Source organism: Gouania willdenowi, chromosome 17 (genome assembly GCF_900634775.1).
Source record: "Gouania willdenowi chromosome 17, fGouWil2.1, whole genome shotgun sequence".
In the NCBI taxonomy this organism is placed as follows: Eukaryota; Metazoa; Chordata; class Actinopteri; order Blenniiformes; family Gobiesocidae; genus Gouania; species Gouania willdenowi.
Window position 1 is genome coordinate 29,867,175 of NC_041060.1, and position 13,866 is coordinate 29,881,040.

The 13,866-nt window shown below is 38.3% G+C and overlaps 1 protein-coding gene across 1 annotated transcript in view; it reads right to left on the reverse strand.

The window, feature by feature from the left end:
- Positions 1-12,934, reverse strand: part of LOC114479150 (oxysterol-binding protein-related protein 1) — a 34,190-nt gene extending 21,256 nt beyond the window's left edge. Inside the window, exons 1-8 of the mRNA XM_028472667.1 lie at positions 12,836-12,934; positions 9,010-9,085; positions 7,365-7,499; positions 5,244-5,341; positions 4,974-5,156; positions 3,432-3,539; positions 1,688-1,777; positions 882-1,008 (exon numbers count right to left, since the gene is read on the reverse strand). Of these exons, the coding sequence (XP_028328468.1) occupies positions 882-1,008; positions 1,688-1,777; positions 3,432-3,539; positions 4,974-5,156; positions 5,244-5,341; positions 7,365-7,499; positions 9,010-9,085; positions 12,836-12,897 (879 nt within the window). The 5' untranslated portion in view covers positions 12,898-12,934. The remainder of the gene's footprint in view (positions 1-881; positions 1,009-1,687; positions 1,778-3,431; positions 3,540-4,973; positions 5,157-5,243; positions 5,342-7,364; positions 7,500-9,009; positions 9,086-12,835) is intronic.
- Positions 12,935-13,866: the final 932 nt, after the last annotated feature.

Here is a 13,866-nt window from a genome sequence, read left to right on the forward strand (position 1 = left end):
GCATTTTAATAATCAACAATTGCTAAATTTCAACAACGCGTGGCAACCAGTCTTTCCTCTTCACAGCTGCTATACATCAGCAGAAAGAAAGCCCTTCTCACTGTCCTAATCTGTTAAGGCATCCAACTGCACAACAAGTGAAGCTTCCAGCTGACCTATTTTGTGTGCTCTCAGCAGAGCTTAACTTGTGCCGGATCCTGCTCCGGCAAGATCCGGCACCTCCCAAATTTTGACCGGCACTTATTTGATTGGATCCAGCACCTCGTTCAAAAAAAAAACTTTTTTCATTTTTAGGTGTTTAATTACATTTTTAAGTATTATATTTGGACAGCTGTGTCGTTTTTTGAGTCGAAATCACTGGAAATTTTATTGTAAACACAAAATTGAATGTAGACAGTGCGAATGTGAGGAAGAGAGTGGAAAGTCTAGCCACGCCCCCACGCTACGAGGGTGATTTTGCGCAGCTCTGATGATGGTAGAAAATGGCTAAAAACATCCTTTTTTAAGTCAATAAGTGAAGCTAAGCCTGAGGTAAAGGTTGTTTCTGTAGAAATGTTAAAAAGTTGCGAGGATACAAAGTTCTCCTTGGCTGTTTTTTTTGGCTATTTTGATTTTGTGTTCAGAAAGTTTAGTGACTTTTGTGGCTAAATTAGCTGTATGTCACCATATATATCCACTTTTACAACATATCCAATATAACTCCTAACACTGGTTTAAAATTATTATATAACTTATAAGCTCTTGAAGAAATATATTGACCTGAAAGAAAAGCTTAGTCCTGAGTAAAAACAAAGCATGAGTTCATAACGTCTTTACCTTTTGGCATAATTTTAAGGCTAATGAATGTTCATGATTATACAAACATTGGTATGACTCCTTACCTGCTTGTTGGCCGTTTTGTCGTCTGTCTTTTTTCTATCACTCTTCTTATGAGCATCAAACGTGGCTGGGTCTACTGTGTAAAGGCATTCAGTCCATTTTCCATAAATAGCACAAACCTTCTTTTTGCTGCAATTATGCACAACACAAGCATTAGACATTTGAAGCATTTAAGCAAGATATTTAACCCAACAACATTACACAGTTATCAACTGTATTAACAAATAATGAATAGTCAGGGCATCAACTCCAGACCTCTGAAAGAGTGCAGTGTTGGGTAGCAAGATACCATGGATGCACACTCAGAGCTTCCACTAATGCCTAAGGAATATTTTAACCTGGCCTTTCTTCGACCGTTCCTGAACTGTTTCAGCATTCCTGTTGAACTAAATTTGCTTGTTTTTATTGTTTCTCTGTTTTGTCTGTTAGCAGTGAGTAGATCTTTTATCAGGTCTGTATACAGAGCTTCAGAATGAGAATGTGTACGAAAAATCCAATACATGCATGACAATATTTGAATTACCCATATCTGATTTACAACAATTTAATACCAAACCTTATTAATTCACATCAATGTGGATGGCAGGAACTAATAAATAACACTGCCATTGTTTACAGCTTGCATTGCTTTCACTTTCCTAGTGAAAGCAATGCAAGCTGTAAAGTAAAAAGTGATTCATTAGATCAAAACACCTTTGGTTGCACAGCAGAATATCTCCTAGGAGCTCCAGTTTTGGAGATGCTTTAAACAAATACTTGCTTTGGGGTGAACTGAAACTGAGTAGTTATTCTTAATTATGAGAAATACCTTTTATCCATGATGTAGCCTTCAACTTTATGGAGCTCTTTCCCAAAGAGGCCACAAGGCTTAAATGTCATGCAACATCTCTCCCCGGTTCTGAAACAGAGCAACAGCCTCTTTATCTATTATCTTTCTATGAATCTTCCACTGTGACAACAGGAGAAGATTCTTAGGAAGAGAATAGATAGAGGTTTCCAAACATTCATCAGCCTACTTGCACTGCTCTATTCTAACTGCAATTGTCCTAGTTCTTCTTCCATGATCAATAAGTCATATCTGAAACATAGTGGCGTGAAAAGACAAAGCACCCTTCACTATATGCATATTCAAATGTTAATTGTAAACATCATAGGGCACTATTAAAACACTAATATCCCTTCCAAATGAATTGGAACAGAAGATTGCTTTATTTTTGCTGTGGACCGAAAATGTTTTGGTTTGATATCACAAGACTAAAATAAGACATGAGAGCAACATTTCAGTTTTTATTTTATATGTACAATAAAAAAAAAAAAAAAATATATATATATATATATATATATATATATATATATATATATATATATATATATATATTCTAGATGTGATGCACTACTTGGGAAATCATATGATGTAAAAACATCAAATTTTTAGGTGAGAACATGAATAGGTGTGTTTTGAAAGACCTATTACTTATGTCATTACTAAATACTTAACACTAAACATAGTGCAAAAGGAGGTTGACAATTCATCTCAGATTTGTGCCTGTGAAGACTGCTTTTATAGTTGGAAATGTAATGTAAAATCTACGGAGCCCTTAAAGGGACACATGTCATTTTTTTTTTATTGCGTGCTCACGTAAAATTTACACGTGAGCATGTGATACTAGTATTGCGTAAGTGAGCACATAAAGGTAATTGTTAACACTAACCCTAACCCCAAGGCTGAAATAAAGCTTTACTAGATCCTCTAGCATGATTAACTCCTTACGAGCAGAGCATGCATGACGTTTATAAGCGTGCACTTAAACATTTTACGTGCGCGCTAAAAACTATTACGTGCTCCCTTAGAACTTCTACGCACTCACCTATTAGTTTTACGCATTCATGTAAAGGTTCCACCTTTAAAAATATCCGTGTCCCTTTAGGGGCTCAGTATGGCTAAACATAGGGGTGGGATGATATATAACATTCACAAGGCAAGACCATATAGATTACTGGGCTCACAGTAACGATATGGGTCATTCATTTTGGCAAGGAAAAAAAAATCTGTAAAAAACAAACTGCTTTTATTTGATACTTACTCTTGGCCTGACCTTTTCAACTCAAGTGAAAAATAAAACATAAAATAAACAATGACATTGATAAGATCATATTTTCCTATATAAAGTGAAAAAAGTTCCACTTTGTAAATAGTATTGATGAAAGTAACAACAGTAATAAAAGTGCTTTTATGTGAATTCTACTTACTAATCAGGTTCTGAATTTGTCAATTTTGTTGCATAAAAGAGGGGCAGCAAATACATCAATATCAACTCTCTGTAACATAAGCCTCTCCTCAATCCATTCCACTGTTAGAACTGAACTTCGTTATGTCATTGAAGGATCATTCATCAGATCGTCTCACACAGAGGCAACAATCACAATAACTCATCTGAAAAATACAGTCCACTGAAAAGGAACACACTAAAGCACTTTAAAAAGTGCTATTTATAACTAGTAAACAAGTTTTTGTTACTTTACCAAACACGCCACAAACAGCTTATAATCACCTGTGATTGATAACTTCCACATGGCCGTATTGCTCAATCCAGAGCTGACCAACGATGATATTGTGGACACAGCATGTGGGATTTGTCCAGGTGAAAGCTTCATTGAATCTGCATTGACAAAAAATCAGACAGAATACAAATCAATCAAAATGCCTAATTGAAGGAAATCAGAACAGACACAAGTCAACCCAATAATCACACTATCACATTACCAAACTGGTAAAATACGTAAAGGCCTTATAGGATAAAAATATGAATTTCTTTGTTTGGACTCTCAATGAAAACAAGGGATGTTTTTTTTTTTGTACAAAAACGTCAACAAACCAGACTTGATTAGTCCAATAAAGATGGTCTGTGGTATCTTAGACCAAGATGTGAGCAGTTAATCGTGTACATTCTGAAAGATGCTGGCTTTAATTCAGATGTGGGAATTTGCAAATGTGTCATATGCCTCATGCATTGTTTAACTAATGACACTGAATTCCTCGGTGGAGACAAAATGTATCTTACCCACCCAAAGTATTTTCACCATCACATCATAATTATTAACAACCAAAATACACAGGGTTCATTCTGGTTATGCTGGGATTTTGTTCAGGAGCGAGTCAGAGCGTTGTGCTCTCAGAAATCATTTTTGTTTTGAAAACTGATTGGATTTGGTATGCATAGTATTATAAACTATAACGCATGAAAGGTTACGTACATTAAATCATAGAGTGGCTTTTTAGACTAAAATTGCGCTGGAGATTATGCAAGAACTTTTTCCTTCAGAGGAGAGATGCAACAGCTGTCTGAACTACTACTGAGGAGGACATGGTACTGAGCGCACTGAGATCAATGCGGAAAGCTGACCTTGTCAACACAAAATACAAGAGGGAGGAATTTGAAAAACTCTTCCAAATTCAAGGGGGTCAGTGTGTTTCAGCCAGGTGATGGGGGCCGTCGCAAGGCAGAGGTGTTTCAAGAACAATTTTTGTCTCCCTGGCTGTCAACATTTAGCACAGGCTGAATGACAAGGGGGTTCTCTCTACCGCCCCCACTCAAAATCCATCAAACTGGCCATCTGTTGAATGTGAGTGCGTCCTCTACAGTGATTACTACGACTACTGCATGTTTTATAGTCTCTGAAATTTTAATGTAACATCTCAAACACGATCATTCCCGGAACTACCCAGCATTCCCTAGTCAGTGACGTGATCATTTATGCAAATATGTTACACCACACTTTACGCTCAGTATTGCTGCAGCCTGTGCATAAAACTCAGAGCTTCGCCTCTCAGCTTTTTGCTCACTACTTTATGTGGAACGGCCTTAAAAAGTCCATGTTTATCTTTCGTCACAGTAAACAATGTTTTATGTTTACTGTGACTACGCGTTGCCTCGAAGCGTAGTCAGAATTTTTGGGGAGGTGCACGTAAGGTTACGGCGTAGCTACGGCGTCAAACAACGCAGTAGCATGATTTTGGCTTTACTCATCACTGACTGTGATGGTTCAGGAAATAGGAAGGACACTAGGCTCAAGTCTGGATGTTGTGAACTCACTTAGGCAGCTCCAGTGTGATGACTCCTTTAGGCTCAGCTGCAATGCTCTTCCCCCAAAACTTCAGTTTGGGATAGACAGTACCATGAAAGACAAAGTCCTCTTTGAAGCCCTCAGCATGAAAGGCGCTGACTGGAGGATGATGGCTTACTTGCTCCGACAGCCATTTGAAACCTAAATCTTCTCTGAGACAAAAATATTTCACGTTTGTTACAGCAGAATACTAAAACAAAACCATCTACATACCAGAAGTAATAAAGACACGTTCTTGCCTGATTAGCTCATAGGTCTCCCCCAACAAAGGGTTGAAGGGCTTCCCAGTTCTCTCCCATTGCGATGCTACAGCTGACACAGCAAATGCTGCAACACACTGCATAGCATTTTTTCATGACAATCAAATTATAGGCAAATTATACAATTATAAGCAACAAAAAGTGGACATCAAAACTTAGGAGATTAGTTCAACTCAGTATTACAGTATTTTGTAAGATAAACCTCAATTTCAAACATTTTTGTTAATGAAAACACAAGCATGACTTGCAACATCCTGCAGTCTTTTCAGGTAAACTTATTAAAACCAGTTTCGTGTTTCCCTGTAAAATGTTGCATCTCTCATCCAAAAACATTCTTCAGTTCTGAACCCATTACTACCAAGTCTCCTTAATAACAGTAATCATAACATCTACACTCATTAGCAAATTTTTAAGGTACACATTTATAGGTAGAGAGTTTGAGTTTCTCTTGCTGACTCAATCCTCTCCATGCATTGATTCATCAATATCTACCTGTGGCAGCAGAAATCAATATTCAAACCAGGTAACATTTCTGCAAATATTCATCTGATTTAGTTTATGGTTGATGAGTCTGTGTAAACTGGAACCTCAGTTTCAGGTGTGACACCCACTGGGGTCCATCTGCTTTAAGGGTGCCTTTTGAGTAAGTTTACATTGTGGGGGGTATTCCAGAAAGGAGGTTCAACAAACTCTGAGTCTATCCATAAACTCTGAGTTAACATACCCCACAATGGGAAACTCTGAGTATCCAGTTCCATTCCAGCTGGTATGAAGTGGGTCAATCGACTCTGAGTATGTAAACCTTGAGTAACTCACGTGCACAAGTGTGGTAAAAAGCCATCATCAATGGAGAAAGAGCCACAAGCTACCATGGCAACAAGCCGGAAGAGAGCGACATATTTCCCCCTGAAGGAGCTAAAAGTTCATCTGAAGGTGTGTGGGGACTATTAGCCTATTCTAAAGGCGTTCAAATCGAACGCGACTACAGTCGCTTAAATCGTCCGTGATGAGTCGCTCGAACATTGTCGCGCTTTTTGGTTACTTCATCATTCCATCAGTGCGGAGGCAGCACTGAGAGGGCTGTTTATTTCTTCTCCAGCCATATGTTTACAGCACTTATCATAAACAGCTCCACGTGTACTTATGGAGTTAATACAGTTTACTTAAAATATACTTAGAGGTAAGTTGAGGAAGTGTATAGCTCTACAGACAGTGATGGCCACTTGACGTCTCGTCATTTACATTGATTTTGAATGTAATTTAGTCACCAGAGTTGCTGAAGTCACATTCAGTGAGAACATACTCCAAGGGGAAAAGGCAACACCGTCACAGATGCCAAGGAATTGTTTAAAAATGTTATGTTCATTAAGGGTCAATCCGACAGAAGAAAAGCGCACTTGGCAGCAGCTAAAAAAATTAATATAAAAACGTAATTCAGAATGATAATGCATATTTAGGTCATCATCTCACCACATTTAGATTTTAATTTGACTTTTCAAATTGTCATATCATATTGAAGGGTATTAATGTGTTTTCCTTTAAAATGACATATCCCCCTTTACATTTGCCACAGGTTTGTATCCAGGGAACTTTACAAAATACGACAGTAAGCGTTTTAATGCAGAGCAACCGTTCTGATTGCTCTGCATGCAGTGCCTTTCCCTAAATGCTCTGTATCCTCACTGTTGTAAAGAAAACTACATGTTGAGTGAGTGTTGTGACAAACGTGTGGTCCGAGAAGAGTGTCAAGGTAAATTAAAGTGTTCCTTGAGAAGCGGCAGTGTTCACAAAGATATTTGGAATGAACAGACAATCCATGACTGACTGGTGTTCAGGTGGGCCGAGCCAGGTAGAAACCCTCGGTTTCTTATATAAAATCTGCCAGCAAGCAGGTCAGTTCACAGAAAATGTTACCATGGTGACTTACTCATAGTATAACATACCTCGCTTTCTAGAATTGTAAACTCAGAGTTTCCCTTATTTTAGTCTAAACAAACTCAGAGTTTGGAATACCCTCTGGTCAGGTCTTAAAAGCAAGTCCAACACCTTTTACTTGATGGTTGTTATCAGGACCGAGATGACACACGACTGAAATTGTACCTTCATCCTCTCCACAGAGTCAGTCATAGTGTTTGCCTGGTGAATGAGGTAGGTGTGCTCCATGTACTCAGATAGTCGCTGTAGGAAGCTTAGTGGCTCATTAAAAATGACAGGCATGGCAATCTTTGATAATTCCTGGGAAGAAGAACAAAGTGGAGATCAGGGATATATGACGGCTGTGTGGTGGTCCAGGTAACCCGTGAAGAGGTCTCTGGGAGGTTTGTCTGAGGTTTGTGTGTGTCTCTGGTTGCTATTTTTTGCTCTTAAAAAAATTTAAATATAGTCATTTGTATTATATTACTGGGAAAGTTGTCATATAATTAGTTACATGTTGTTGTACACCTATTAGTTAAAGCATTCTCTTTGGAAATCTTTCTAAATCTCTGTGTCACATTTCTACTCTGTGATGGTCTTTCTTCTATCTGTACCAGACTGCCTATTCACTGCAAAAGTAGGAGCATTGTGTGGGCAGGGCAATATTTTCTGAAATTATGATGAATATTTCACAAGTTGTGAAGGCACCTTAAATTGCTGTCAAAGATGTGGTACTGCCTTGTCAGAGTGACAAACAATATTGATATGAACTGCATTATCGAAGATTCAAGGTTTAGTTGAGTTGAACAACGTATGCATTAATAGAGAGTTAATAAACAATCAAAAAAATGCTTAAGGCTTGCCAATATGACATACATCCTATGTAATAAAGCTTCTAAGCTTTTTAAATTTGTTTTTGAAAATCATCTGAAATAATAATGTTTTTAAGCTATCACATCTACATTAACTAGAAATAAAAAGCAAACACTGCAAAGCAGCCAATGGGAAACGGCTGAAGAACAGTACTGAAGAAAACTATGTTGACCCAAGTCATATGATTCATCAGATGGCTTGCACTATGTACACTAAGAGAATGTGATTAGCAACTATAAAATTCCATAAGGTTTTGTAAAGGGACTTTTTTTCTTAAAATATGTTTCACCAAGGCAATATTTCTTAATACAACAGCATTATAGACAATAAACTGGTCTGATCAAATATCTGAAATAGGACAGGAATAAATTACAAATAATCTTTTCTTCTGACTTAAACCCAAATAAATTAAGCAAGCCAAGCTTCTCAGGCAATGCCGTACAAATAATTAAGGTCTTTGTTACTATAAAATGAATTTTAAAAAAATTAGGTTGCTAGTTTTGTGGAGCTTAAGGAGTAACTAAACCCCTGCTTTAAAGATGAGTGGAGTGACTCGTTAAAAGGGGCGGGGCAAACATTGCTTGTTTGTGAAGCAAGATGGTCTCAAAATGTCTTGTTCTCTCCCAATAGCAAAAATGTATTGTAAAAGTCGGGTTTCAATCCATAGAGGGCAGTCACTCTGACATTTTACAACAAAATATGCCAAATTGAAATATTTTTACTAAAATGTCGATAGTTGGACCAAGATCAATCTACAGCACTACTTCATACCCAAATACATTTGTATTCAGCAGTTTTTGGGTTTACAGTAGTTACTCTTTAACTTGATATAACACTTTGTGACTGCTCAGGGGGCATTGCTATGAAAGTGAAAACAGCTTTGATGAAACTTCAGACATAATAAATTATTGACACTAACTTTCTGACAAACTCAGAAAATAATTCTATCTGCGCTTACCATGCCGATGCATTTCTTCAAGATACTCCAGATGCTCACATCATTCCTGGAGAACATTGGAGCAGGAAGAGATTCTCTGAAGTAAAGAACAATAATTCCACAAAGTATGAGAGACATAAAACACCATCCAGTTAAATTGATTACTGATAACTATGAACAAATATGGAATAAAGAGCCCTGCACTAGCAGTAAAGGTTTATCTTAGTTTAGTAGCTTCCGTACAATACGACCTACTTCTTATAGTGCAAGGATTTTCTATTAAATTCTAAAGGTCCACTGTTTTTCTGTCTTGCCAGTCTGTTAATAATTGAGCATGTTTACATTTTGATGTAATCTCTGCGTTTATCTCACAGTCCAAAAACATGTATGGTACATTTAGTTCATAAGCCAGATAAGGTTGTCGGTACCAAATGGGTGTACCAGAATATATTGGTAGGGATAAATAATAGTGCAGGGTGACTACAGGTAGGAAGACATTTTTAAGACCACCTTAAATAAAATTTAAGACCAAACTTATGATGGAAATACAGACCAAAGGGAAAATCAGTTAATTTACAATTAAAGGCATTCACCCTGATGGAGGTGATAATGTACAATAAGGAAAAATGAAAATAATCAGTTGTTCAAGAACATTCTTCAAATGTTCATATATCAACATTGTCCTAAATTATATTTATTTAAATACAATTCTACATTTAATATCAGTGGACAATAACCCAAAAATCAAAATTGACTGGAACCTGTGAGCAAACTAAACATCAAAGTTCTTTTATGAAATCCTTCACCGTGTAATGCCATATGTAGAGCTTTGATCTAAAATTAGGCCTTCTAAGTAAATGTAAATAACTAGACTGGGTTTTCAAGCCACTGCCATTTGGCGCAACCAAAAAGGCCAGGTTAGCTAGCAAGCAGGCAGCAGAGTTATTGTGTCACATGATCTAAATGACGGAGCGACTTGAGATGGAAATGGATGAGAAGAGCGTTTAGTCCTCGCTCTCCTGAAATTCTTGTGGTGACGTGACGAAAGCAGGGCCCTATAAAATCCATTTTTATAAGTGTATGTCAAATGTTTATCAAAAATATTTCAGAAGTGTAGCTTAATGGCATTTTCCACAATGTGAAGTATATAACCAAAAATGCATTTACTCCCATTGACAAAACCTTTTATTGATTACAATGTACTTCCTGTTCTTCATGTAGAACAGTACAGGATCTGACTTGTTCAAAGAATCTGAGTTTGTGAATGTGTTTGGGGGAGTGATGTCCTTGTTCATATTTCTTACTTCACACAGTAAAAAATATAATCTTTTATTTCTTGGTGAGCATATGTATTGGTACATATGTTTACAGAACCAGCATAATAGTTTTTCAGTGAATAATTGCTATGGATTGCATTACAGTGCAAACTCAAATTGTTTATTTCAATGTTTGGTCTAAACCTCTGCTTTTTTTTATGTGTCTGTACATACACACAAAGCTTGATGAACCCTCTGATGAGGGCATGAATCTGATCTTTATAGACGCACAGAGCCACAAACATTACCACAGCAGAGCATAGAGCTGTCAATCAATGCTCACTGAGGGCTGTGATAGTAGGAAAACTAGTCCCTCCGCTCATCTTTAATCGGAGAAGCGGGGCCAACAGTGACAGTTAGTGACGTCGGAATGGCACCATCTAACCTGTCTCAGCCAATAGCAAAATGTAATTGTAATAGCCAACGTTCAACCCTGAGAAGGCAGTCATTCTGACATCTTGTGGGACTCTGATCAAGGTCATTAACTTTAGATACCAGCGGCAGAAATTTGCTTCCTCCATAGGGTGGCTGGGCACCCTTAGAGAAAGGGTGAGAACAAAGCTTAGTTATCCAGAAGGGACTTGCAGCAAAGCAAGCTCCTCCACCTTGAGAAGAGCCAGACTAGATGGCTCAGGCACCTAATTGGGATGCTTCCCGGAAGCTTTCCTGGTGAGGTGTTGAAGGCATGTCCCACTGGAAGGAGACCCCGACGAAGACCCAGGAGAGAATGGACTGGGAACGCCTTGGAATCAAAGAGCTACAAAATATGGCTGGGGAGAGGGAAGTGTGGGCCACCCTGCTAAGGAAGCATCTCCTGCAACCTGACCACAGACAAGTGGGAGAAGATGGATGGATCTAATCTGACCATAACTAAAACCATAGGTGTCAATGTGATACACAGTTAAACAAAATACTTAATATGACACTGAGCGCCGATCAAAAGCCTTTAACTAAAGCCCATTTCAAATCAATTAATGTTAGTAGTATATGTAAGCTTGTGCTGTTTAAAAACTGCAGATAGACAATGTACTTGACCAGGCATTCAAGGAAAAAACGTTACCTGACACCTGTAAGCTAATGCGCTTCCAGCTGCTCATGCAATAATGAATGGATATGTACAGGGCTTTAAATTAACACCCGCCAACCTGCCAAATGCAGGTAGAAATTAACTTTGGCAAGTAACATTGTAGCTTTACCAGCCATTTTGGCAAGTGAAGAACAAAACAAATAGCACTGCATCTGTTTGAGTCGGCAGGCAAGTCATTGTTGCCAGATTGGGCTGTTTTTCACCAAGAAATTTGAGGATTTTGTGTGTGTTTAGATTTTGAAACGTAATGTGTATCTGGTAACGCTGCTGGTTGTACTTTGGTCTTACGTGCGGGTTGCGTGCAGTCACGTGACTCTGCTCGACCAATTAGAAAGTCTATGTCTTGCGCTACCTGGAAGCGGTGGACACACGCATGTTACACTTTGGGTGCTGTTGCTACAGGTAGGTTAATTTCAGTTCATGATAAAACTGTTGTGACAAATCATGAACGTGATCTAATTAAGCGATAACTCATAGAAGCCGACTGATTGAAATTGGTATAAATTAAAGAAATAAAGGCTGAATCTATTTTCAAACATTATGCAGGTACTGATTCTGTCACTGATTGTCAAAGATTACAAATTCATTGCTCACATCTGCAGAAAAAAAACATTTAAAAACAATTAAAACATGTTCAGAACAAGAAACCCGTACAAAAAAAAAAATGGGTTTGGACCTTTCCATCCATCCATTTTCCGACTTGCTTACTCCGTTTCAGGGTTGTGGGGAATTTTAACCTAATATGTCTAAATACACGTCCAAAAACTAAAACTTTGTGGTATTTGGAGTTGCCAATCTGGCAAAATTTAAAGACTGTGGCTATTGTTACCGAAACGTATCAATAGACTGCCAGTCTATCCGTACTCAGCGCCCCTCCATTGGCCAGTTTAGGTGACGTGATAGGTGCACCACGTGACTTAAAGTTATGTCAATTTTATTGGAGCTCATATTTATTTTTAGCCACTCCTTTTAATTTAGACCTATACCTAACCCTAATCCTAACCCAGGAAATACCCTAAAATGTTTATTATTTTCTTACATGTATTTTTAAAGGTGGAATTTGCCGTGTTAAATATGTTAAAATGAAAAAATACATATGACAAAAGTGGGACTCAAACCCACGGCGGCAGAAGGAAGATTCCTTGAGTCAGGCACCTTAGACCACTACCACATCCTGGTAGAAAAGGTCTACTGATTATTGATTATTTTCCATATCAATAGACACTTCGAAAATTAAAATAATAGGTTCATTATGAAATTGATTGTTTGCACAATAAAAGTCATTCAGCAATGCAAGTACATCATGTATTGTGAATGTGAACAGTGAAGGAAATAGACATTCATACAAAGTAAACTTTAGAGCTCCAGATTCACAAGTTGAGAACCAGCAGTGATTATTTGAATCTGTAAACAAGCCTGACATCAGAACTGGAGCTTGTCCTACCTTTGCTTCTTCAGTCCTTTGTGCTGGGCAGGTGGGTTGCCATGGTTATCCTCCCCTGACATGCTGACAGTCCCCCGATGCTCGTTGAGATGTAAGAGTGTCTAGGAGACAAATGCTGGTTTTTCTCTCTTGTTTCTTTGCAGGAATAACAGGCCACAGACTCAAAGCCAATCACAAACACCTACGACTGCGAACCTGCAAGGTGAGCACAAAGGTCATGACAGATTCTTGCTCTCTGTCACACACACACACACACACACACACACACACACACACACACACACACACACACACACACACACACACACACACACACACACACACACACACACACACACACACCTGGATCGGTTCAGCAAATGCGACAGTTCTGAGGCCACTATAAAATGCAGGTCTACAAACAGGCAAGCCACCTCCTTCTCTGTGCCGCCTGCCAAACCCCACCTGAGGATTAAGTTCCAATGAGATACCAAACAGAGGCTTCATTTCCTGACACATTGTTTGCTCTGTGCTCATTGGATGCTATTCCCCCTTTTCAGCACTGTCAATAACATTACAAGGCACTGGTGCACATACAGAGGAGGGGAGAAGAGAACAATTATACACTGACAAGGCATGTTTTCCACCTGTATGCTAAAAATATGCGTTCACTATTTCAGACAGGTGAGCAAATGAATTTATTCAAAATCCTTTTGCGATTTTATAACCAGTGAATATATACAACACCAACAGTGCTAACAATGTATGTGCCTCTGTTAAAGCTGCAGTATGTACTTTTTTTTGGTCAAAAATCCATAATAACCTTTCAGCATATTGTAATTTAATGTGTTCTGAGAGGCTCTGCATTCAAGCTTTAGAAAAAAACGAGTGTGACGCTCTTTTTCAGCCAGTCATAGATCTGTTTACAATTCAAGTGCTTCATGAGTCAAGTTTTAGGGTTGCTGGTCAATGGGTTTTGGAAGCAGACCGGTCTGGGAATCAGAGGTTTTGGTGTGTGTCCAATTAATCTGTTGTTGTTCTGTGCTCTCAGG